The sequence below is a fragment of the Myxine glutinosa genome, chromosome 5 (genome assembly GCF_964187855.1).
Source record: "Myxine glutinosa chromosome 5, kmMyxGlut1.1, whole genome shotgun sequence".
Classification (NCBI taxonomy): domain Eukaryota; kingdom Metazoa; phylum Chordata; class Myxini; order Myxiniformes; family Myxinidae; genus Myxine; species Myxine glutinosa.
The window spans coordinates 44,557,993-44,582,152 of NC_136265.1; the positions used below are offsets into that span (position 1 = coordinate 44,557,993).

The following is a 24,160-nucleotide window of genomic DNA, read 5'->3' on the forward strand; positions in this document are numbered from 1 at the left end:
TGCTCGAGGAGGCTCAGGGCGCGGGCCGCGGTGGCGGAACCGAGCGCTGCCACGACGTGGTGGAAGCGGGTGTCGTCCGCGGTGATGCCTCGCAGGGCGAACTGGGAGTCCGCCTGGGCGAACCAAACAGCCGCGTGAGCCTCCCAGAAGGTAGGCAGTTTAACAGTCACTGCCGTGTCCATGTCGGTAGGTCACCAGTGAAGGAGCTGCGCTCCAACGCGAGTCGAAAGAATTGACGCGACCAAAGACGGAATTCGTCCGAGTTGCTTTATTGAAACAAAACAGCTCAGGTATTCTGACCAGCCCATTTATCGGGCAGCAATATATATATACACATTTATGCCGGGGCGTTTGCCCGGGAAAACCGAGACCGGGCATGCCCGGGTGTCAAGGGCGAGTCCTGGAAAGGCGAGTCTGGACATGCCCGGGCGTCCTGGACGCGGCCTGGCAAGTCGAGGCTGGGCGTGCCCGGGCGCTCTGGGCGAGCCCTGGAAAGGCGAGAGCGGGCATGCCCGGGAAAGACGAGACCGGGCGTGCCCGGGAGGTTCGGGCGTGCCCGGGAACAGCGAGTCCGGGCATGCCCAGGAGAGGCGCGTCTGGGCCCGTCCGGACGAGCCCGGCATGGCGATCGCGCCCTGGCCGCGTCCTGGCAGGTGCAAGGCGATTGTGTCCATTCAGCGGGAACCGCTACAAAGTAATACTACTGTGAGTCGAAACCTGGCTCAAGTGTCTTATTGACTTCTCTACCACACACCCTCTCCCAGTGAATTTAATTGAATCAGTACGGTGTAGATGTCGAGCTCTGGTGTCACTGGTGTGTGTTCCATTACCAAGCAGCTTGCTTCGCTTGCCAAGCCAGCCGTTCCTTATGAACCGTTTCGTTGGAGTGTTTGTTTGAGTGCTAATGCCACTTGGCGAGCGCTCTCCATGTTGCTTCATAATCCAACAGACCACAGGCTTGATGGGCCATTTTGGTTTTATATTCCCATTCACAATTTATCTACTTATGCGTCCTTGCTCCATACACTCCGTCTACACCTCCATCTTCGTCTGAGCTTCTCTTGATGATCACTCCGGTGATGCAGCAGGTGGCGGAGTAAAGGGAAATCTGCCTGCTTTCCGATTTTATGGATGTCATTGTGCTCATTCCCATGCTTTTCCCGATTCATGAACTTATTTGAGGAAAAGCTTCAAATTATCGGCGTTTTAGGTGTAACGCATAGATTAGAGTAGTTCTGTGAAGCGCCATTAAAACACAAGAGACAAAAGGAGGGTTTGAGGCGTGTGTGTGACCCGGCAGTTCCGAGTGGTATGATCGATTTCCTGTTGGTTCTTTGCTCGTGTATTTTTTTTCTTCTATCTTGAGGTTTCATGATGCCGCCCCTTAACTTCCTCGCTGAGGGCAAATGGAAATTGAATTCCGATTATGTGGAAACGTCGTTTCGTCGCTTTACATCAGACGGTCGAGCAGGCGTTGTAGCTCCGCCCCCTTCGTGACGAGACATTTTGTCCGTGAAGACTGAGGAAGCCTTACTCTTTGGTCTCTTTGTTTCTTTCATTACAAGCTCTCCGTGTTGATTAACATATCGGTGCTTCCTCTTCTAAATTCACTTTTCAAGAATGACTTTTGGAGAGGGAGAGAGGAAGCGGGAGACAGAGGGAGGGAAACATATGAGCTTGATCGCTCAGGTTGTTCTGACATTCCATACTGTGCACCTGCAATAACAAATTCAGGTCTGTGTTATGTTCTGGGCCTTTTTATTGACCCTTTCCCTGCACGACTGAGGAAGCGGTAAAGGGATGCTCGATGGTTTCCATGGAAGTTTCGTTGCTGGGTTGCTCCCTTGGCGACAGTGACGCACTTGCTTGGCGGGGATTTTGTATGAAAATGAAATTTAAATCGTTGCAATGAAAGGAGTGTGCATTGACATTCGGCAAAAGTGATTGGAAAATCCGTAATTGTTAATTTTGCAGGAACTGTTTGTTTGAGTGGAAAATTTTGGAAAGGCAATGCAATATTCTTCTTCCTCTTTAGGTTCAACTCATCTTCAGCTTCTTCTTACGCTTCAACTTCTTCTTCCGCTTCAACTTCTTCTTCCACTTCAGTTTCTTCTTCCTCTTCAGTTTCTTCTTCCTCTTCAGTTTCTTCTTCCTCTTCAGTTTCTTCTTCCTCTTCAGTTTCTTCATCCTCCAGTTTTTTCATCATCTTCAGTTTCTTCAGCTTCTTCTTCCGCTTCAGTCTCTTCTTCTGCTTCAGTTCTTCTTCCTCTTCAGTTTCTTCTTCCTCCTCAGTTTCTTCTTCCGCTGCAGTTTCTTCATCCTCTTCAGTTTCTTCATCATCTTCAGTTTCTTCATCATCTTCAGTTTCTTCATCCTCTTCAGTTTCTTCATCATCTTCAGTTTCTTCATCATCTTCAGTTTCTTCATCATCTTCAGTTTCTTCATCCTCTTCAGTTTCTTCATCATCTTCAGTTTCTTCATCCTCTTCAGTTTCTTCATCTTCTTTAGTTTATTTTTCCTCTTCAGCTTCTTCTTCCTCTTCAGCTTCTTCTTCCTCTTAAGCTTCTTCATCATCTTCAGTTTCTTCATCATCTTCAGTTTCTTCATCATCTTCAGTTTCTTTTTCCTCTTCAGTTTCTTCTTCCTCTTCAGTTTCTTCATCATCTTCAGTTTCTTCATCTTCTTCAGTTTCTTTTTCCTCTTCAGCTTCTTCTTCCTCTTAAGCTTCATCATTTTCAGCTTCATCTTGTCTACATCCTCTTCATCTTCATCACCATATTCTTCCTCATCCTCTAATTCCCTTTATAAGGGATGGTGCCAATATTCAGCCCTGCCTTGACCACGATATCCCTCCACTCATCTCTGAGCTGTCAAGTCTGGATTTGAATCCTCACCCAACAATAAACTGTCATCCTAGTGTTTCACAGGCATGGTGATTCATCAATGTGTGTGCCATCCTTCGGATGGACGTGAAACGGGACGTCCCATCTGCCGACATTAGTTGGTGGATGTTAAAGATCCCACGGTGTCCTTAGCGAAGAGTAGGTGAGTTATCGCCAGCAAACTGAACAAACTCCAAGTGCCTGCCTTAACTACTGCTGGGAAGGCAATGGTGAACCACCCAGTATAATGGTAACCCTTGCCAAGAAACTGTTTCAGCTGCACCAAGGCTTTGTAGCAGAGTATATCTTTATATCTCAGCGACATCAGAATATGTCACCGTAAAAAATAAACAATTTGGCATGATCAAATTTATGGTTGTTTTTCATATGCAGCCTGTGGCTGCATCATTTTTGCAAGTGCGGCTTTGCCGCTGATGCAGTGCCCCCATAACCAGTAAGTGGGTACTCATGTTGCCGAACTCTGAAGGATGACAGGCTGAGTCAACCCATTTGGTGTTATTTCAATGGCATGGCAGGGACTCAAACTCGGGAGCCTAAGATCTCAAGCATGACCCTTAGACCAATACCAGGCAATCAATTGGTAGTGAAGTTTTGTGACATTGAAGGTCATTGTGCCAATAATATGAATTTTCAGTTGTTCTTAATTTATACCATTTTATGAAATCGATCAAACTTCAGTACGGTATTAACAAGATGATATTTCCATGGACAGCTTCTAAAATCTAAATGAAGACTAAGACCTTTTTTGACCTCCTTTCTGGTCTTGCACCCTCTGCCCTCTCCGTGCTCGGTCCCCCACAATCTCATTCTCCTCTCCAGGTCTTCAAGACAGCTGTTCACCACCATCTCAAATAATCCCCCATTCAAAAACATAACCTTTTGTACCCCTGTTAATCCCCCCCCCCCTCCCCCCCCCCCAAGCCCACCTACCAAATTCTCGGTGTTTCCTTGAGACCGAGAGTTTGTTTCTGTATCCATCTTGTCGTGTTCCTTCCCACATCCCTTATTTGTCCACATTTCCCTCTATTTTGTCCTTTGACCCCACTGTTGGTGTTTCTCTCTCTCTCTGTCTCTCTCTCTCTCTCTCTCTCTCTCTCTCTCTCTCTCTCTCTCTCTCTGTCTGTCTGTCTGTCTGTCTGTCTGTCTCTGTCTCTGTCTCTGTCTCCTGTTCCTTTTTTTCTGTTGCGTCCTGATCCATTCAGACGACTAGGTCTTCCACGAGCCTTTTTACATGGTCTTGACCTTGTATACAAAAAGCTAGGTTGTCAGTCACTAGAAATTGAATTGTCAGCCAGTGAAGAAGAAATAAAGGAAGAATATTGACAGTTTTGAAATGTGATTTTGGAGATATCTCTGCCAGAGCTTCCGGAAGCAAAGCAGGATAGGGATGTTTTGAGAAATCTCATGAATATTACCAGAGGTCAGGCCACGACTTGATGGAACTGGATAACTTTTCTTTTCAACGAAAAATGAGAATTCCTCTTTTGCAGTGTTGTCATGTTTTAAGTTGATTGAGTGGTATGTAAAAAAAACAAAAAAAACAATTATTGTAGTTGTAGAACTAAGAATTGAGTTCATGCACAATTATTGTTTTATCGTAAAATTGTTTGGTATATGCAATGTTGATTATTAAGTAGAGAGGAGAGAAATCTGAACTAGTTTGATAATTATGAATTAGATTCCGCGATTAAAGTTGGAGAACTTTTAGATTCCACGGAATACAAGAGTGACTGGTCTGATGCTGGGGTACCAGCCCACAGGGTAGAGCAATACCCCCATTGAGCTCTGGATGAAGGCCTTGCATTCTGTAAATCGTTCTGATTTTCCAAGGAAAGATTGGAACAACCTAGGTGGTTGTCGATTCTGCGGTTGGCTTTGTGATGTGGTTGTCTCAGGTCTTTGCTGATGTTTTTCCAAAATGTTTGCCTGTTGTGTTTCAGCTATAAACTTTTGGCATCCTCATTTATGTCTACATGTGTGTTTCTTCTCCTTGCATTATTGGTGCAACAACACTTCATTCTGTGCCACTTAGCTGTTTTACAGGACTATTGTGAATGCAATATTTAATAGCATTGATGATACACATTTTGCAGCAAAAATCTTGCTTTTTAGTCATTCATTCATTTGGTGATAATTTTGCTTTATATCTTGAGTGAACAGCCTTTTTGGGTGCAGGTGTGATAATGGAGGCTGTGAGAGGAGAATCCAGTGTAGGTGCAACAGAAGCTCAAAATGACGAAGTGTGTGATGCCAAAGGTAAGAGGTGGTGTAAGATACGCTGATAAATGATAACAGCGCATGTGTGATTGTCTTTCAAATTTATATATATATTGTTGCGAATATGGAATTTGGCCTCCATATCCGCTTGTAAATATTCCCCTATTTCTCCAATACTCCCCAACTTTCCCCAATCCCCCATTCCCTAGTCCCATTGCATGTAAATAACACTCAGTAGAGCCGACCTTCCCCTTATTCCCCCATTAAATGTCGTGCCCAGGTCCACCGCACCACACGTAGACAACTTTCGGACATCTTCCTAGTTATTCTTATTCTATGTCAGTTAAGGCCTCGTCTCCATTAATTATGACTCTTCGTTGCACCAGAATGTGATTATATGGCATCAGTAGTGAGTTTAGGACCTTTCCCATACCTCCTTCCATCTTCTTCCCCAACAATTACAACAACAACAGAGGAGATGGCGGCGGAGCGGGGGAGGATGCGTCCTCACACCGGCTCGATTAGCGCCATTGACCACGCGCTCCACGGGGTTACCACGGAGGGGCTGGCTGTCAGCTCCTCCTCAAGGGCGGAGCCTGGTAACCCCCCGCACCCAATCGGAAGGGCGGACCGATTCCATCTGGGGCGGCGCTAGCGAGCCGAGGGCGTGTCACTCCCCGCCGGATATACGCGGCCACGGAGCGGACGTGACGTGAGATGCGCCCCGAGCTGGAGAAAGAAGGACCTGCGAGCGCTGAGAGAGAAAGGCCCGCCTGTGAAAGAACGTCCCCTCCGAGCGCTGTGAAACCTCCCGCATCTCTGGACCGGACCGGGTCGATTCTAACCTTTGAGCACAGGTGCACCTGGAGCCATCGACAACCGCTTTCCTGCCATCAACCCCCGTGTGAGTCAGCCGTTGTCCCGTTTGTCTGTCGTCTGTCCGGGGTTAATATAAGATTGTGTCTAAGTGCTTGTCTTTCTATGTTATACCTCTCGTCCCTGTAATCTGACCTTCCGCACGAATATAATCTCCTCCGGAGGTCTTGAGAACCGTATCCCTGGTGTCTGTCATTATAATTCAGCCGTGTGTCTTCTTTTTCCTTATTGAGCCAGCGTGGCGCGGCTTCGTCAACGTTCGAGTACAATCGGGTAATTTGTGCGGACACGACGGCCATTCCGCTCGGCCCACTTTAACATCAAAGTCGTGTCTGTAACAATTGGTTGTCAGGAGTTGGATTCGAACCTGGGACTAAATTTATTTAGCCCAAATTTTGGAACACCAATTGTACTATTAGAGTAACAATTGGTGTCGAGGAGTGAGATTCGGACCCGGGACTAAATTAGTTAGGCCCAAATTTTGGGAGGGAAAATCGAGCCGGAGCGCGTACGGCGCTCGACCAAATCGATCCGGAGCGCGGTCCCGCGGTTACTGCGCTCGACGAAATTATAACAGCAAAATTTGGATTGGTGTTACGAAACTCGAATTTTGAAAGTCGCGCTATGGCGGATCAAGACGGCTGGGGTCCGGTAGGGGAGAGTGAAGCAGGGTCGGTCCAGGACCAAATTGAGGGACATGAGGGACAGGAGGAGAGCGAAGCAGCGAGGGTAGCAGACGCACAAAATAGCGTCGTTGTGCCCGACATTGCGGGAGCGCAAAATGGCGCCTCGCTGGTCACCGCGCCCGCGACCGTGGCAGCGCCCCTGGTGGATCCGAACCTTTTTATGTTGCAAATGGGGGCCCTTATGGAGAGGCTAGAAGCAAAAATGGGGGTAATGAATAACCAAATGGGGGTAATGGGGAACCGGATGGATGCTCAGGGTGAGCGATTGGAGGGCAAAATAGGGGTAATGAGGGACGAAGCGAGGGGTACCGGTGAGGGGTTAGACAATAATTTTAAGGGATGAGACAAGAAATTTGGGAAGTTAGACAATAATTTTGAGGAGTTAGACAAGAAATTTGGGAAGTTAGACAATAATTTTGAGGGGTTAGACAACGGGATAAAAGAGGTGAGAAATGGGTTAATAGGGTTAGAAAACAGTATGGAAGGCAAATTGAGGGACATGAGGGACCAAGCGGAAAGGGAAGTTAACCAAATGGGGCAGCAGATAGAGGGGGTCAGAATGGGGGTAGAAACCAAACTGGATGCTCACAGGGAGGAAATGGAGCAGATGAGGGTGGCATCTGGGCAGGAGATGCAAGTGATGGGAGAAGAGATCAGAAGAGGAGTGAGTGAGGAGGTCGGAGGAGTGCGCGAGGAGGTGAGGCACTGTAAGGAGCGCATGGAGAAGGAGGTGAGAAAGGGGACTGTAAAGTTACAAGGGGGCATAGAGGACCTGACGCAGGAGGTGGAACAGCTGACGGAGGGACAAAAAGGACTAACGGAGCAGGTTCAAAGGAACACTGCAGTATTAGGAGGTTTAAAAGCGACACAAAACGACATAAAAAACGACTTAATAGCGACAAAGAGGGAATGTCAGATAGTACGTGGGGGACTGACAACGAGGTTGGACGAGGTGATAGAGGTAATGGAGACGAAGGACCGGCAGGTGAGGACGCACATGGAAACGGTCAAGGTAGCCTTGGAGGACGAGCTTGAGGAGACGTACCGGGGAATAAAAGAGGTGAGGCACAAATTAGAAGAAGTGGAAGAAGGGGTGAGCGAAATTAAGAAGCGACGGAGAGGGGATAACAAAGAGATAAAAGAGGAGATAAAAGAATTGGTCCAAAGTCTGTGTTTGGATCGTGATGTGCTCGTTAACCGGATGAGGGATTCGCAGGTGATGGAGGAGAAGCGAAGAGGAAGAGGACCCGGTGTAAGTGGTGACCAATATGGTCGTGCGTATGATGCGCCAGGTGATTTAAGAGGCTTGGGGGTCGAGATAGACCCGGGTGTTCGTGAGAGGCCGTTGGTGAAGTGTGCGACAGGTCTGGTGTGCAAAAATGGAGGTGTGCAAGAAAGTCCGACTCTGGGGTGTGTGAGGAAAAAGTGCGTGCCAAGGAGTGAGTGTGCTGGCGAGATTGAGTCGGTCGTAGCGCGTGTGCGAGGGAGCACATGGAAGCGTGGTGTGGTGAGTGTTACAGAGGGTGTGACGGGAGAGTGCGCAGGAGTGTGCGCGAGAAAGGTGTGTGACGGACAGGTGCATGAGGAAAGAGTGCGCTGTCAGAAGTAAGGAAGAGTGTCCACCTGTGGTGAGTGTTACAGAGGGTGTGACGGGAGAGTGTGCGCAGGAGTGTGCGCGAGAAAGGTGTGTGACGGACAGGTGCCTGAGGAAAGAGTGCGCTGTCAAAGGCAAGGAAGAATGCACACCTGTGGGGAGTGTTACAGAGGGTGTAACGCAAGAGTGTGCGCGAGAAAGGTGTGTGACGGACAGGTGTGTGACGGACAGGTGCACGAGGAAAGAGTGCGCTGTCAAGAGTAAGGGTGAGTGCGCTGTCAAGAATGGAGGTGAAAGTAGTGAGAGTGACACGGAGCGTGAGTTAGTTGTGACAGGTGAGCGAGGATGTACACCTGGGATGGAAGGATGCACACCTGGAATGGTAGAGCGTGAGTGGGAATGCACGCTGGAATTGGTAGTGAGACACGTGGTTGGGTGTGCGGGTGAGAGCACACCTGTGATTGTCACAAAGGAGGTGACCGAGAAAGGGGCGCGAAGAGGTGTATTGGTGAGGTGTGCGAGCGACGAATGTGTGCCAAGGTGTTCGGTGGTCAGGTGTGTGACCAAGTCGATGGGCGGAGTGAGTGTACCGGGGTGTGTAAGGAAAGGTACGAGGAGAATGGGAACGGCTGCATGTATGAGCACGAAAGGGGTAGCGTATGCATGTAAGCCTGCAGGTGAGGCGTCGACGATAACCGGGTTAAAGGTTAGGTCGACTTTTAGCCGGATCGGGCCCTCGGTGCGTGCCGGGCTTCGCGTGCCGCGAGAACCAGCGGAGATCCGAGCCACGGCGGGTTCGAAAGGACCGCCGTGCGCGATCCACGCTGGGCCTCGCGTGGAGCGGCCGCGTCCGGGCTCCACTAGGCGGAGCGGGCAGCCCGATAGGAAGGGTCGTCATGGCGACCACTTTCTATTGAGACGTGCCGGCAGGTCGAGATCGGGACATTGGATGGCTTCACGCCGAGGTGGTGCATGGGATCTCGGCCCGGGTAAGCCTCCGTCCCTGCCCCGAATGCCGGACGCATCCAGCCGCCGGCACAAAACAACCAGCATCCATTGCTTGGCTTTACGAAGCCGGGCTTTGGACAGGAATTGGCGCACCGAGAGGCATTAGTGAGTAGACTGGGTGATGAGGTTAGTGTTTTGGCCCCAAAATTAGAGAAAAACAAAATTTGATGATTGGCAAAGGATTGGCAGAGTGATGATTGGTAATGGTACAGTGATTGGCAGATGATTGGCAAATTTTTAATTTGTTGAAATTTGATGTGCAAAATTGGTAGTGAGAGACCCCCGATGTGGTGGGATGGCATCCCTGCCACCCTTCCCATATGGGGGGCAAAGGAGCAATAGATTATGGGGTGTAGGGCAGTGAAAACTAGCCCGGGTGGGTTAGGTTATATTGATAGGGATCTAGAGAAGATGACATTAGGTGACGTTAAGATTAGTTAGTGACTGATACCTGTAGTGGGGACGCAGGTAGATTAGTGTGGATGATAATGACGTGGGAGCGCAATAGTTTAAAGGGACGACTGGGAAGCGCAAGTTTCAGAAGGGAGTAGTTAGCTGAGATGATGCTGTGTGTGTGAGAATTGAACAGGTGTGATTGCACAGGTGTGCAACTGGACAGGTGTGTGGAGCCGTGTATGAGTAATGAGTGTTGTGGATCAGCGCGAATGCGCTTGGGGAGAGAAGGGTGCAGGTGGCACCAGGTGTGAGAGCACAGGTGGGCAAATACAGGTGTGTGGAGAGAGTTGGAGTAAGTGGTACGGAGTGGTGTGCATGGTGTGAAGGTGTGAATGGGGGAAGAGTGGACCCCCATCACGGATACCCGGGGCGGGTAGTGTAAGTGTTAGGTAGAGGGTACAGGTAAATTGTGGTTGGATATTGGCATTTGTGGTGCGGGTGAAAGAATGGTACATGGATGGGTGCATTAGTGTTGTGGAAATGGCTGGGCGTGTAGCCTGTTAGTGTGTGTAGTTGGTTGGGCACTCCACCACTGTGAGGATGTCGGCCAGGTGAGGCCGCAGGTGGGCTCTGGGAGCCGGTAGAGTTGTGGATGGGGCCCGAGGATCCGGAGGATGGACCCGGGTAGCCCAGTGCCAGAGAGGGCACCGAGTGGGGAGAGTGCCAGAGGGCCTTCCCCAGGTAGTTAGGTTAGGGTAAGGAGCAGGTAAGCTCGGAGGCAACCGCAGTGGTGGAGGTGTGCAGGTGGGTAGACCCACTGGGAGAGGTACACGCCACAGCCCAGAAATTGTGCGAGGGCACCGGGAGATGAATCGGGGGAGTGAGACCCCAAATTGAAAAGCACCACAGTTTGGCCAATGGGAATTGGTTTTTAGAACCCATAGTGTAAGAGGGCCAATGGTTTGGCCGGAGAAAGACCCCGGGTAGTGTAAAGTTGTTAAAGTCATTTAGGAAATAGTTAGGATTGAAGAACCTGTCGCACCATACGCAGCCACTTACCTATGGTGATGATGATGACTCCACACCTGTGTTTTCTTTGTTTTGTAGCAGGAAATGAGATTGCTGTGGATTTGTGAGACGCATCACGACGTGGATGAGACATTGGGGTGATTCCATCCCTCCCTCCCTAGGAGGGACTGATGATGAATTGGTAATGGCAAATTATGATGTTGAGTTGGAGATGGCAAATTTTGATGAGAGTTGAAAATGGCAAATTTGATTGGTTAGGAGGGAGAGAAGACGAATTTGGTATATGGGAGGAACAGGGAAGACAGTAGGGATGTTTGTTGATTTGTAAAGTAGATGTTTATGGGTAGTGTTGTGTTGTGTGGATACAGTAAGGGGTAAGGGAGGGGCCATGTAGGTTACCTGGTGGGGGGGGGGGGCGTACGATAGGAACGTACCTGTCTCACCTGGTTCCCATGTGCCCCCAGTGTGCATCACCTTACATTGCGTGCACTTTTGCGCCCTTACCACCTTACTCACTTGTCTGCTTCTTTTGTCTCCCACCTCCGAGGATCTGGCTTTGGGGTAGAGAGAGAGGAGAGAGAGGTGCTGGCTGCGCAGTTGTGGGCCTGCACTTTCGCTGTTTGCTGCCGGGATCGATACACCATATGGACCGCAATGTTTGTGGCCACCCACAATGGACCGCAGTTCGTTTGCGGCCAAGCACCACCCGGGGATGGACCTATGGGTCAACGTGGCACCTATGCCATACAGGTGAACCACTTTTAGTTAACACCAAGTGCACCACAAGAAGAGCAAGAGACACCTGCAGGGTTAGGGGTTGTCGAATTTATTTTTATTCCAATGAACAATGGTGACTGCACCGATTGGTGGTGGGGTGGTGCTTTTGATGCTGGGAAAGGGTGCTCTGCACGTTATTAAAGGCCGTCGGCCACAGAGCACTCGTGGGTTGGTGTATCGATGCTGGCAAGCGCGCTCTCTCTATGCATAACATCTGCATGTGTTCCTCCAAAAACAGGTCCTGGATCGTAGTGTAGATATCAGCGTAATCTTGTAAATAATGCTCCCTACCGGCTGTATGTGTAGTTTGAGAATTCTTTCCGGATTCGGTTATCCTGTGGGTGTGTTTCTGTGAGGAGAAGGGTGCAACGTCGCAGGGGGACATATTTACTCATTTGTGAATATCTGTAAAACTGTCGCACTCAGGGTAGAGTTAATAGTAGAGGGAACTACATTGCGTGCCACACTAAAGTAGGTAAAAATTTATCGGGTCGGGACGCCCCGAGGGTAGAGAAGGGTGCAATGTTGCGAATATGGAATTTGGCCTCCATATCCGCTTGTAAATATTCCCCTATTTCTCCAATACTCCCCAACTTTCCCCAATCCCCCATTCCCTAGTCCCATTGCATGTAAATAACACTCAGTAGAGCCGACCTTCCCCTTATTCCCCCATTAAATGTCGTGCCCAGGTCCACCGCACCACACGTAGACAACTTTCGGACATCTTCCTAGTTGTTCTTAATCTATGTCAGTTAAGGCCTCGTCTCCATTAATTATGACTCTTCGTTGCACCAGAATGTGATTATATGGCATCAGTAGTGAGTTTAGGACCTTTCCCATACCTCCTTCCATCTTCTTCCCCAACAATTACAACAACAACAGAGGAGATGGCGGCGGAGCGGGGGAGGATGCGTCCTCACACCGGCTCGATTAGCGCCATTGACCACGCGCTCCACGGGGTTACCACGGAGGGGCTGGCTGTCAGCTCCTCCTCAAGGGCGGAGCCTGGTAACCCCCCGCACCCAATCAGAAGGGCGGACCGATTCCATCTGGGGCGGCGCGAGCAAGCCGAGGGCGTGTCACTCCCCGCCGGATATACGCGGCCACGGAGCGGACGTGACGTGAGATGCGCCCCGAGCTGGAGAAAGAAGGACCTGCGAGCGCTGAGAGAGAAAGGCCCGCCTGTGAAAGAACGTCCCCTCCGAGCGCTGTGAAACCTCCCGCATCTCTGGACCGGACTGGGTCGATTCTAACCTTTGAGCACAGGTGCACCTGGAGCCATCGACAACCGCTTTCCTGCCATCAACCCCCGTGTGAGTCAGCCGTTGTCCCGTTTGTCTGTCGTCTGTCCGGGGTTAATATAAGATTGTGTCTAAGTGCTTGTCTTTCTATGTTATACCTCTCGTCCCTGTAATCTGACCTTCCGCACGAATATAATCTCCTCCGGAGGTCTTGAGAACCGTATCCCTGGTGTCTGTCATTATAATTCAGCCGTGTGTCTTCTTTTTCCTTATTGAGCCAGCATGGCGCGGCTTCGTCAACGTTCGAGTACAATCGGGTAATTTGTGCGGACACGACGGCCATTCCGCTCGGCCCACTTTAACATCAAAGTTGTGTCTGTAACAATATATATATATCCTTGTCATTTTTAATGTATATATATCCTTGGTAACGGGCTGATTGGGAAACGCGCATTTAAAGCACTCCTAAAAGATGAACAGAGATTGGGAAACAACCATTTAATGCACTATTAAATAATTAACTCGACACCTCTAATCCATGTCACCCTCCCCATGGTTATATCAGAACGAGCTGATTTGTCACACAGTCACGATTGCTTAACCCCAACATTGGGCCATTCTAAAATTACATAACACTTACAAAAAATTAAAAAAATTGCCCAACGTAACCCTTTAATGAGTAATGCAACACTCAATTACTGTACGTTCTGATGGGCTTCATTAAATATTGCTACTATTCGACATGTGATTTACATTTTTCGGGGTTCCTCACCATCAATAACACCCGACTCAAAAAAAGCCAATGTAAATCTGACGTAACATAACCCGGGCAGTGTATATTGAGCAAAGGCCTACAGGCCTAATGAGTAAGGCCAACAAAACCAAGATGGCGGCCATATAATTTCATCTCGGTGCTATGGTGGGTGGTGTCAAGCGACAGGTGTGGGTGTGGTCCGGCAGGTGTCCGACCAATGGGTGCACATTTCAAAAATCGACCAACAACAGCAACATGAAACTTGTGGACATGCGACATGTCCCAGGTAAAAAGGACCTGCTAATACACTAATATCTCGATATACGCTCGGATATGTTCCTGAGAAATCCAGGCGTGTCGGGAAACACGTTTTTCCTTAAAAATAGTGTAATGAATAGTAGTTTTGTTCCTGAAGGATGCCGAAAACCATGCTTTTTCTCAAAATAAGAGTTCTGAAGCATAAATTTGTGTTAACGAATAAATACCGTGAAATGGGGTGAATAGGGACAGCAAGGTGAATAGGGACACAAACTGAAAAAAAGTTTGGAAACCTTTTTCGCTGAAAATTGATAACCATACTGATTTGTTGATATTTGGGTTGAAAGTGTTCTCTTGTTTTAAAAAACAAGCAACTTATAGTCCCTATTAATCCCATATATGGGTTAAATAGGAATAAATAGGATTTTTATGGCTGTCTCTATTCACTCCGTTTTACGGGTTTCACTATTGTAAGTTTCATTGTTTCATGTCACTCACTATTGTAAGTTAGTGCAGAAATTTGTAATCTGTTCAGGGTGTTGGCGTTTGTGGTTCACTGACTCTTCGCCAAGGAAACAGTGGGATCTTTAATGTCCACCGACTAATTCCGGCAGACGGGACGCTCTATCATCAGTTAAAACGTTTGAACAGCAGCATCCGTTGACTTCTCATTGCATTCAATGGAGTAACATTTCTGCCATTTCCAAAGTTTTGGACCCTGATTTCATGTAACCGTTTGTGACACAATGGCATTGGACACGCATGTTACTTGTTTCTCTTTAGGTCCTCAATTTATTTATTTCCTTTAATTTTGAGGTGTAGTTTAAAATGTTTTGGTTTTCCATGAAAGGATACTTTTGGTGCATATCATGAGTCCATTGGCAGGGAAGAGATTCAAAAGCCATGGCAAGACACTAATGTTTTCATTTGCAGGCGAGTCATATTCTACAGCCAAAGACTTTATTTCCCCTGCGGAAGACTCGGCAAGCTCCTTTGAAAAGACGGCTCATTTGGCTGTCAAGGAGGAGGAGAAGGACAGAAATTCTCCGTCAGTAACTGGTGAGTAACATTTGTTCACAAATGACTGTGGAAGACTCGGCTAGGGTAATGCACCACGGTAGGATATCACATGTGCACCATTTTATCTGTGCATTGTCAACTGCATTAGCTTGGCTTCAGGAAGGACTTTGAACTATCTTCATACTGCATTTTTCATTTATTTGCACCTTTTGTGGCGTTCTCCTTTTAAGCTGAGTCCTCATAAATAACGGTGTTCCTTGGTAACACAATTACTAAGGAACACTGTTATTTCTTTAGGAAATCTCAATTGTTACCAACCACCCATTTCATTGTATATATGTCGGATTGGGACTTTAGAACTTGGGACTCAGAAGACTCAGAGAAAGGAGCAACGGATATATTTATTAGAACTCGTTTACACAAGCTTGCGGACAGCAAATGTCGCAGGAAGCTCACATGAAATGACCAACACTACAACAAGATGCTCTGAAATAATTCGATTAAAACATGCTTTATATAAGGAATATCGGGTGTGGTTTTAGCTCACAAGATACAGAGACAGAATGGGCTCATTGGCCTTCCCACCATAGTCCCATCCTGTTGTTCAGTTAGTTAGAGGAAGCTCATCCAAGGCCACTCATAGGTTAGCTCAGATAAGGAGATGGTCAGCAATATGTGGCAACATGTTTACAACTTTCTGTATAGAGACCTTGGTTGGGAAAGTACAAAGGGAGTGGGCACTCATAAATGTGTCAGCCCACAGGATATTGGCAAAGTCATATGGGAGGCAGAGAGATAGCAGCTGCAACCAAGGCCAAAGAGGGGAACCAAGAGATTATGCCATCCCAGGGCAAGAGCTCACAAGCACAGGACTCCTTATTAGGGTATTACACATCCTCAATGCACAAGAAAGGACTAAGTATTATAAAAGAGTACAGCAATCAGTCAAAACAAAACATATAATTGGTTATACTTGGTAATTGGTAAAGCAGCAAGAATTAACAAAGGGGGAGGGGCATAATAGCTCCCTACATATATATATTTTCTTCTTTATTTTGCCATTTGAGGCATGGGTGTTAAAGTATTAAGAGGTATGTTTCCAAAATGGTTGTGTAAAAAGCAGACAGGATGGTGCACAGGTAGTGTAGTGCATTTGCCTCTGAGCTGTCTGGTCTGAGTCCCTTACCCAACCGACTATACACTGCCGGATTGGTCCTTCGCAGGCAGGGCGTTGCATCACAAAGTGTGCCGTCCCTCGAATGGACATTACACTGGGTAACCTGTCTAGTTGGTCAACATTGAAGATTGCAAGGTGTGTTTGACCAACAGTAGGCAAGTCATCACCGACAAATTCCTTCCCAGTTTGACTCTGGTTGAGCGTCTGGCCTGTCTGTCCAGCCTTTTTGTGAAATAATTGTGCCATAACTTTCCCCTGGTGACCCCATAGAAGGTGAGCATAATTGGGCCGATTGAAGTAGTATTACAACCTGTCATAATAAATACCATTGTAAGTATTAGGCGTACTGGAAAATGTCGTTTTTCAAAAGAGGAATACACAGCTTAAAAAACAACATTATTTTCCTGTACACATAATATTATGTGGAATTGACTAAAAGCTGCCATTTTTATTATTATTATTTATTTTTGATAATATGGACGCGTGGCGATCTGGAAACAAATTGTTGGAGTTGCATCACATCGATTCTCAACACAGTAAATTTGAGATTTATCTTCAATATTTAGAATTTATATATTAAAATATAAAAAATGTAAACTGTACTTTGACAATGACCTTTGAGTTTAACCACAAAACCTTAATTATGGGAAGTTTTGTTTGACTTCTGCAGTCATACCTGTCCAGTGGATGCACAAAAAGAACGATGGAATGTGAGATGAAAAAAAGTAAATGTCATCATGCGACGGAAAAAATAAATTAGAGGTTGATAGAACAATACTTCTACAATTGAGAAATGATTGTACAGGGTGTTTCAAAAAGATAACCTTTGGTTTATATGATATAGAAACTCATAAAGTTTTGTGCACACAATCAATTCACTTCAATGTGAGCTCCATTTGTTGCACGCAGGACGTTAAGGCGGTACACGAGCTCTTGCCATGTTCGGCTCGGCATGTTTGCGTCCACTTGTGCGCTTCAGCTGTAATCCGAGATCGAAGATCCTGCAGGTTTGCCACCTTGGTGTTGTAGCCAACATCTTTGACAAACCATCACAGAAAAAATATCAATGGGGTTTATGTCTGGTGATAGTAGGGGCCAGGTGGTTAGTCCATCTCGGCCATTCCAGCGACCTGGAAAATTTTCATTTAGGGCGAATCGAACGACTAAGGCCAAATGAGCGGAAGCGCCGTCCTGTTGAAAAATGATGTCTGGTTGAAGGTCTTCAATCTGTGGGAAGGCGAATCCTTCCAACATGTTCATGTAAATTGTTGAGGTCATTGTATCCTTCGCAAAGAAAAATGGACTCGCCAAACGGTCATGGAGAAGGCCACACCACACATTGACCTTTGGACTGCCGCGTATATGTTCAATGACCACGGGGGGTTTTCAGAGCCTCAGATCCTCACATTGTGTCGGTTGACCTTCCGAGATACATGAGACCAAGCTTCATCTGTAAACATGACATTTTCAGGTAATCTTCATCATCCTCTATGCGACTGAGCATTTCCAAGACACTCCTTGCGTTTGAGTCCCATCATTTGGTTTGAGTTCCTGCAGAATCTGCACATTATAGACATAAAGCTTCAGTCTTTTATGCAAAATCCTGTGTACAGTGGTGGTCCCAGTTCTCTGGAGTCTTTTATGCAAAATCCTGTGTACAGTGGTGGTTCTCAACACAGTGTACAGTGGTGGTCCCAGTTCTCTGGATGCACGGTGGATTGATTTTCTGGGACTTTGATGAAATGATTCACGCACTCGTTCAACGTCTGCTGCACTTGTGCTTGGTTGACCTGTACGTTTGTGTTTCTGACAACTTCCAGTCTCCTTAAATCTCTTGTACCACTCTCTGATACTAGTTTGTGATGGCGGATTCCTTCCATACCTTGTATGGAAATTACGCTGAACTTGCGTGTCGGATCTCGTCTCGATGAACCATTTGACACACTGAGTTTTCTCTTGTGGAGTCATCATTTTCTTTTACATTAAACTACCAAACCTGAAAGTAAAGAAGACTTTGAGTTTCTGTATCATATACAGTCGTGGCCAAAAATATTGGCACCCTTGCACTTTTTTCAAATATTGCACCATTTCTTCCAGAAAATTGTTGAAATTAAAAAATATTTTGGTATCCACATATGTATTTCTTTGGTTCGCAATGGAACAAAACAAAAAAAGCTGAAAAATTACTAAATCTTAGCTTATTCCACTAGCACCTTTTAGAAGTTGTAAGAAATAATTAGATTTCAAGCAATTCCTTTACTTTGGAATTTATCTCACATGTGGTGAGTTTCTGGTGCCTGCAATATAAGAATCACTCGTTCAACCAGTTTGAATAGAGAAAAGGAGTCATTCTGCTGTTTTGTGTCACTGTTGTACCACAATGAGCATGGAGAAAAAAAAAAGAAAACCAGAGAATTGTTTGAGGAGGTCAGCCACAACATTGTAGCCAAGCATGGACAATCTCAAGGTTACATGTCCATCTCCAGAGACCTTGATGTTCCTGTGTCCACCGTACGTGATGTTATCAGGAAGTTTAAGGCCCAGGGCACTGTAGCCAACCTCCCTGGACATGGCCACAAGAGAAAACTTGATCGAAGATTGCAGCGAAGGATTGTTCGAATGGTGGAGAAAGCACCTCAATCAACTGCCAAACAGATTCAAGCTGACCTTCAGACACAAGGGAAGACAGTTTCAACTAACACCATCCGTCAACAACTCAATGAAAGGGGGTTCTGTGGTAGGAGACCTGGAGGACCTCACTGCTGAGAGAGAGACATAAGAAAGTTCGACTGGAGTTTGCCAACACGCACCTGAACAAGCCAAAATCCTTCTGGGAGAATGTCCTGTGGACAGATGAGACCAAATTGGAGCTTTTTATAAGGCACATCATCTCTATGTTTACAGAAAACAAAATGAAGCCTTCAAAGAAAAGAACACCTACACTACAATCAAACATGGAGGAGGTTCAGTGATGTGTTTTGGGGTTGCTGTGCTGCCTCTGGCACTGGGTGCCTTGAATGTGTGCATGGCATCATGAAATCAGGAGATTACCAAGGCATTTTGGAGTGCAATGTTCAACCCAGTGTCAGAAAGCTGGATCTCTGTCGAAGGTAATGGGTCTTGCAGCAGGACAATGACTCCAAACACACTTCAAAAAAACACCCAGGAATGGTTGAAGACAAAACGCTGGACTGTTCTGAAATGGCCAGCAATGAGTCCAGATCTAAATCCCATTGAACACCTGTGGGGAGATCTGAAAACAGCAGTTGGGAGAAGGCACCCTTCAAATCTGGAAGAACTGGAGCAGTTTGCACAAGAAAAGTGGGCCAAACTGCCAGTAGAGAGGTGGAGGAAGCTCATTCATGACTATAGGAAGCGCTTGACCAGTTATTTTGTCTAAACGCCGTGCTACCTAATATTAAGTCTAGGGAGTCAATAATTTTGTCAGTCATTTATTTTTCTTTTCTGATTTAAAAGGATGTATTACGTTCTGAATCAAAAACAAAGGTTCTGTAATATTAACGGTGAAATAAAGAATTGCGGAGACCAAATTCTTTTGTCAGTTTCAATTTATTTTTGGAGAAAATTGTGAGTTATATTTGAAAAAAAAGTGCAAGAGTGCCAATATTTTTGGCCACAACTGTAAAGCAAAGCATATCATTGTATCATTTGTGGTACTAAATATATTAATAAACACAGTAGTCCTTGTCTTTTTGGAACATCCTGTATATTGCAAAATGCACTCTGAGCGGCAGCACAGTGATTTGGATGACATTTTCGCACTTTCATGACATTCAGAAATTTCCTTGTTGTTTCACACTCTTATTTCACTTCCATAATTTCACACTTTCACAATTCTCGGAATGTTTCCAAACATTTAATGCCCACATAACGCATTTACAATAAAATGCTCAATAAGAATCAAATGAATTTTATACAAGAATCATGGTATTCCTCCTTCCTCCAGAAGCACGTGTTCCCCATGCAACGTATAACAAGCGTCATTTAAAATCACGTGTTCTTTCTTTCGGACACCTCTTCCTGCCTCTAACGTCATTGGTTGCCTAGCATAGCAACAGCTCCGAAGGATTTTCTCAACCTCAAGGAAATCCTTACTTAGTTAATTCCTCAGGGTTGTTTATGCAACAGCCCTAAAGGAAATCCTTCATGAAGGAATCGGTGAACCTTCTGGTAAACCTCTCCTTTAAGAATAAGGGACTTTTATGCAACCGGGCCCTTATTTTGTTTAGGCCTCATGTCTTCGGTTGTTCTGGTCTGTATGTTTATACTGTAGTTTAAAATTGCTGTACAACTTGAAACAAATCGTAATCTGTTTAATTTTAAACTGTCAGGCTATGAAATAAGTCCACCTGTTTCAGGTGAGTTAAATACCAAGTATGATGGCTGCGTTTCTCCCGCTCGAGAAGCGCTGAGTTATGTTTTCGAGGAGCCAGTTCCTCCTGTCATCAAACAAGAGATGGAAGGTGATTTTTCTTCTTTCATTTTAGTGAGACGTGCACATGTGTGAAAGTTTCTGTATAGTGGAGATGAGGACCCATTGAATCATTCAGAGTTCGTTACCATGTTTGTAAAAGCATTTTTTTCCCAACATGATCCTATTAATGTGGTCCAAAGGAACAAGAATCTGAAGGTGACCCAAACAGATGACCGCTCTAAGGGTCAGGGGAGGTCATCTAGTGGGTCAACCGGGGTCACATTTCAAATTGTTAGAAACCTTGTCATCTGTTATAAAAAAAAAATAAACAGTATGAGAAGGCAAACACTTTAGTCCCATTTTTGACTAGTTATACTCAAATTTGACCTAGTTTGATGGTCAGTATAATTAGGTCAGTTATTCAACATCAGGAATCGGTGGGATGCAAAACATTAACGGTTCAGCTTGGCAGAAGTATGCGCTCTACCGAGTGCCGTTCTAGATACCCTCGCCTGAGGAGAGGGTATTGCATTTGAGTCCGTTTGTTTGTTTGTCTGTCTGTTTGTCCGCACAGAATTTGTCTGTCTCTTTGTCCGCACAGAATAAATAAGATTTTCTCAGCAACCGTTGGTCCGAATGACAGGAAATTTTCACCAAAGGTACAACTCCACCTGTAGAATTTTTTACTGATAATTATTACGTCATAGGTCACGTGGTTCGGTCGCCATCTTGGAAAAGCCGAAAAAGTTTGCACCTCTATATCTCCAAAAGCGCTGAATAGAAAAAATTGAGACATGGCTCATTGTAAAGAACTCTCCATGGGGAATAAAATATGTTAATGATGATGTCATAGGTGCCTCCATTATGACGTCATAATTCGACAAGTACAAAATTTCATCCTCTTAAGATGAAATTTCTTGAGCGTCATGTAGGCATAAATTGGTGGAGAAAAAAAACAATGATGACGTCATCAGTCACGTGGTTCGGCCGCCATATTTGTTTTAACACAAAAGCCTTAAAAACCACTGAAAATACATCCTGGTGAGGGTTTGCAATCTCTGATTGCTCTTTCTTGTTTGTGTTGCTTTTGGCTTCTACCCTTAGTAGCTTGTCAGCCCAGAATGCCTCCCAAGCATGCTCTGATGCTCTGATGCCCTTCTCTTCCTTCCCCATTAATTAGTATATTTACTACATGTCCATTGGTATATTTTCCATTAGTATGTTAAATTAAATCACATTAATTTTGCTGTGTAATTACTCATGTAATAAAACGTCGTTATGTGTCAAAATCATGTCTCATCAAAGCTTTCATTTTGATACCCAACATACCTAGTTTTCCTAATGTTGAAAGGTTGACCCAATTACAATTTCTGTACTTTACAATTTGAGTAAAACTAGTCAAACATGGGATGAAAGTGTTTGCCATTTCACGATTTATTTTGATACCAAACATGACTAGGTTTATAGCAACTTCAAATTTGACCCCAGTTGGCCCACTGGTTCATTTATCCATCTGATCCTTAGAGGGGTCAGCTGTTTGGGTCACCTTTGGATTCGTGTTCCTTGGGTTCAAATTAATAGGACCACATTGATGAATCATTAATTCACAAGCGTGGTAACGAACTCTGGTGTCCTTTTCCCCACTAGTAGGGATGGGTGTTGGCCTAACAAATTCCATAGTTTGGCACTTATCATGGGGACACCTGCATGTACATTGTACAGAATAATTGGAAGGAGAGAGTGGGCAAAAAAGTTTCTTCTTACTATACAAGCCTGGCCAAACAGCCCGTCTATTTCTTCTTCCCATATAACTATTCAATTTCCCTTGGAGAGTATGATTGTCTTGTTCCAAACCACTGATATATTTACATGAAATCTTGCTGCTGCTGTTTATGCCAAAATACATGTGTAGCATTTTCCGTTAACATTTACTCAAACAGGTATAGCATTTTTGAAAATTGTATACCAAAAGTAAATTTAGTAAATCAACAAAGTTGAAAATTGTTCCAATACTTTTACTAAACATCTTGCCAATACGAATTACTTGCCTCCAAAAAAAACAACTGGATCATTTTAGAATTAGTAACTCACTTATACTAGCTCACATTGTCCCTTTTTGTGCACACAGAACATGGAGAGCACTTGGACCATTCGCAAAGCAGCAACAGCACCTCAATTGCAGCGGGGGTTGCCGATGAAATCCGAAACTGCCACCTTTGCCCGCCTTCAGAAATGCAATCGAAGCAAGTTGTGATGATGCTGGACGGCGATGGTGATTTGGCCAGCAAATACAAATGCAATGTATGCGGTATGATTTGTAAGAACAAATCTCGCTTGCTAACACACGTCAAGTGTCATCCGGGCGACACTCCCTTTGAGTGCAATGAATGCGGGAAGAGTTTTGTCTGCGAATCTCACCTAGTGACACACATGCGGAGTCATGCTTGCCAAAAGCCCTTTGAGTGTGACGAGTGTGGGAAGGGGTTTTTGCATAAAACCAGTCTCAAGTTGCACCGTGAATATCACACGGGTGACCTTAGTTCGAGGCCCCACAGGTGCACAGAATGCGGTAAGGCATTTCCCAATAAAACAAGTTTGGATGTACACTTGAGGTATCACACCGGTGAAAGACCTTATACGTGTAAACAGTGTGGTCGGGCCTTTCACGAGAAATCGAGTCTGTTGAAGCATTCTCGTGGGCATACTGGGGAAAAGCCCTTTGAATGCCATGAGTGTGGGAAGGGGTTTGCACGTAAATCCAGTCTGAAGTTGCACCTCGAATATCACGCAGGTGACCTGCGATCTAGACCACACAAGTGCACAGAATGTGACAAATCGTTTCCGAATGAAGCGACCTTGGATGTGCACCTAAGGTACCATACAGGAGAAAGGCCTTATAATTGTGAAAAATGTGGTAAGGCCTTTCATGAGAAATCGAGCCTGTTGAAACACATTCGATGTCATACTGGTGAAAGGCCCTTTAAATGCCCACAGTGTGGTAAAACATTTGCACGCAACTCACATCTAACATCTCATCGTGAAACTCACTTGGAACGAAAAAGGTCTTTCGAATGTGAAATATGTGGGAAGGGTTTCATGACCAAGTCAACTCTTAGAAATCACCTCGGAAGCCATGTTGTTGGAGAACATGCGAGACCACATAAATGTGAGGAATGTGGTAAGGCCTTTCGTGAGAGATCTATTTTGACAGTACACCAGAGGTTGCATACAGGTGAACGGCCTTACAAGTGTGAAGAATGCGGAATGGCTTTTCATAGAAAAAATGGTCTTGTGTGCCACCAGAGGTCACACCGTGGTGAACGACCTTTTACGTGTCTCGAGTGCGGTAAGGCTTTCGTCCAGAAATTTGGCTTGGTGGAACACGTCAGGTCTCATACCGGAGAAAGGCCTTACGAATGCGCCCAATGTGGCAAATATTTTGCTCGTAAGTCCGTCTTGAACATTCATCAAGCGTGCCACTCTGATGTCAAACCTTTTGAATGTAAAGATTGTGGAAAGGGGTTCAGTCGTAAAAATGCTCTTGTAAAGCATAAAAAAATGCACAACAGGATTGTACGTGCAATGGAGCGTCGCAAGGGGGGTCAAAAAAATGCTTGCAAAGAAGTTTTGTAAAACTCCGATCATGAAAAACTGCTCGTCGTCATGGTATCGAAATGTCATTTTTGCCAGATCAAAGGAGATGTTACGGTATAACTTGAAAAAAATAAATTCTGTAAATTGAGAAGAAATAAAGTATGCTGAACAAAGGTTTTGCGCCACTGAATTTAT

The 24,160-nt window shown here is 45.6% G+C and overlaps 1 protein-coding gene across 1 annotated transcript; it reads left to right on the forward strand.

Moving 5' to 3' along the window:
• The first annotated feature begins 1,263 nt into the window (after positions 1 to 1,263).
• Positions 1,264 to 24,139, forward strand: LOC137428636 (uncharacterized). Its single transcript, XM_078777999.1, has 5 exons — positions 1,264 to 1,309; positions 5,079 to 5,159; positions 14,673 to 14,798; positions 20,316 to 20,420; positions 22,500 to 24,139. The coding sequence occupies exons 2-5, from the start codon at positions 5,087 to 5,089 to the stop codon at positions 24,002 to 24,004; spliced, it is 1,809 nt and encodes a 602-aa protein (XP_078634125.1). The 5' UTR covers positions 1,264 to 1,309; positions 5,079 to 5,086; the 3' UTR covers positions 24,005 to 24,139.
• The last annotated feature ends 21 nt before the right edge of the window (positions 24,140 to 24,160 follow it).

Bases quoted from the DNA above. Each gene is read 5' to 3' on its own strand.
- LOC137428636 (XM_078777999.1), top strand. From the start codon at position 5,087: ATGGAGGCTGTGAGAGGAGAATCCAGTGTAGGTGCAACAGAAGCTCAA. The intron at 14,799-20,315 runs GTGAGTAACATT...CACCTGTTTCAG, and splicing joins AAATTCTCCGTCAGTAACTG to GTGAGTTAAATACCAAGTAT. The intron at 20,421-22,499 runs GTGATTTTTCTT...TTGTGCACACAG, and splicing joins CATCAAACAAGAGATGGAAG to AACATGGAGAGCACTTGGAC.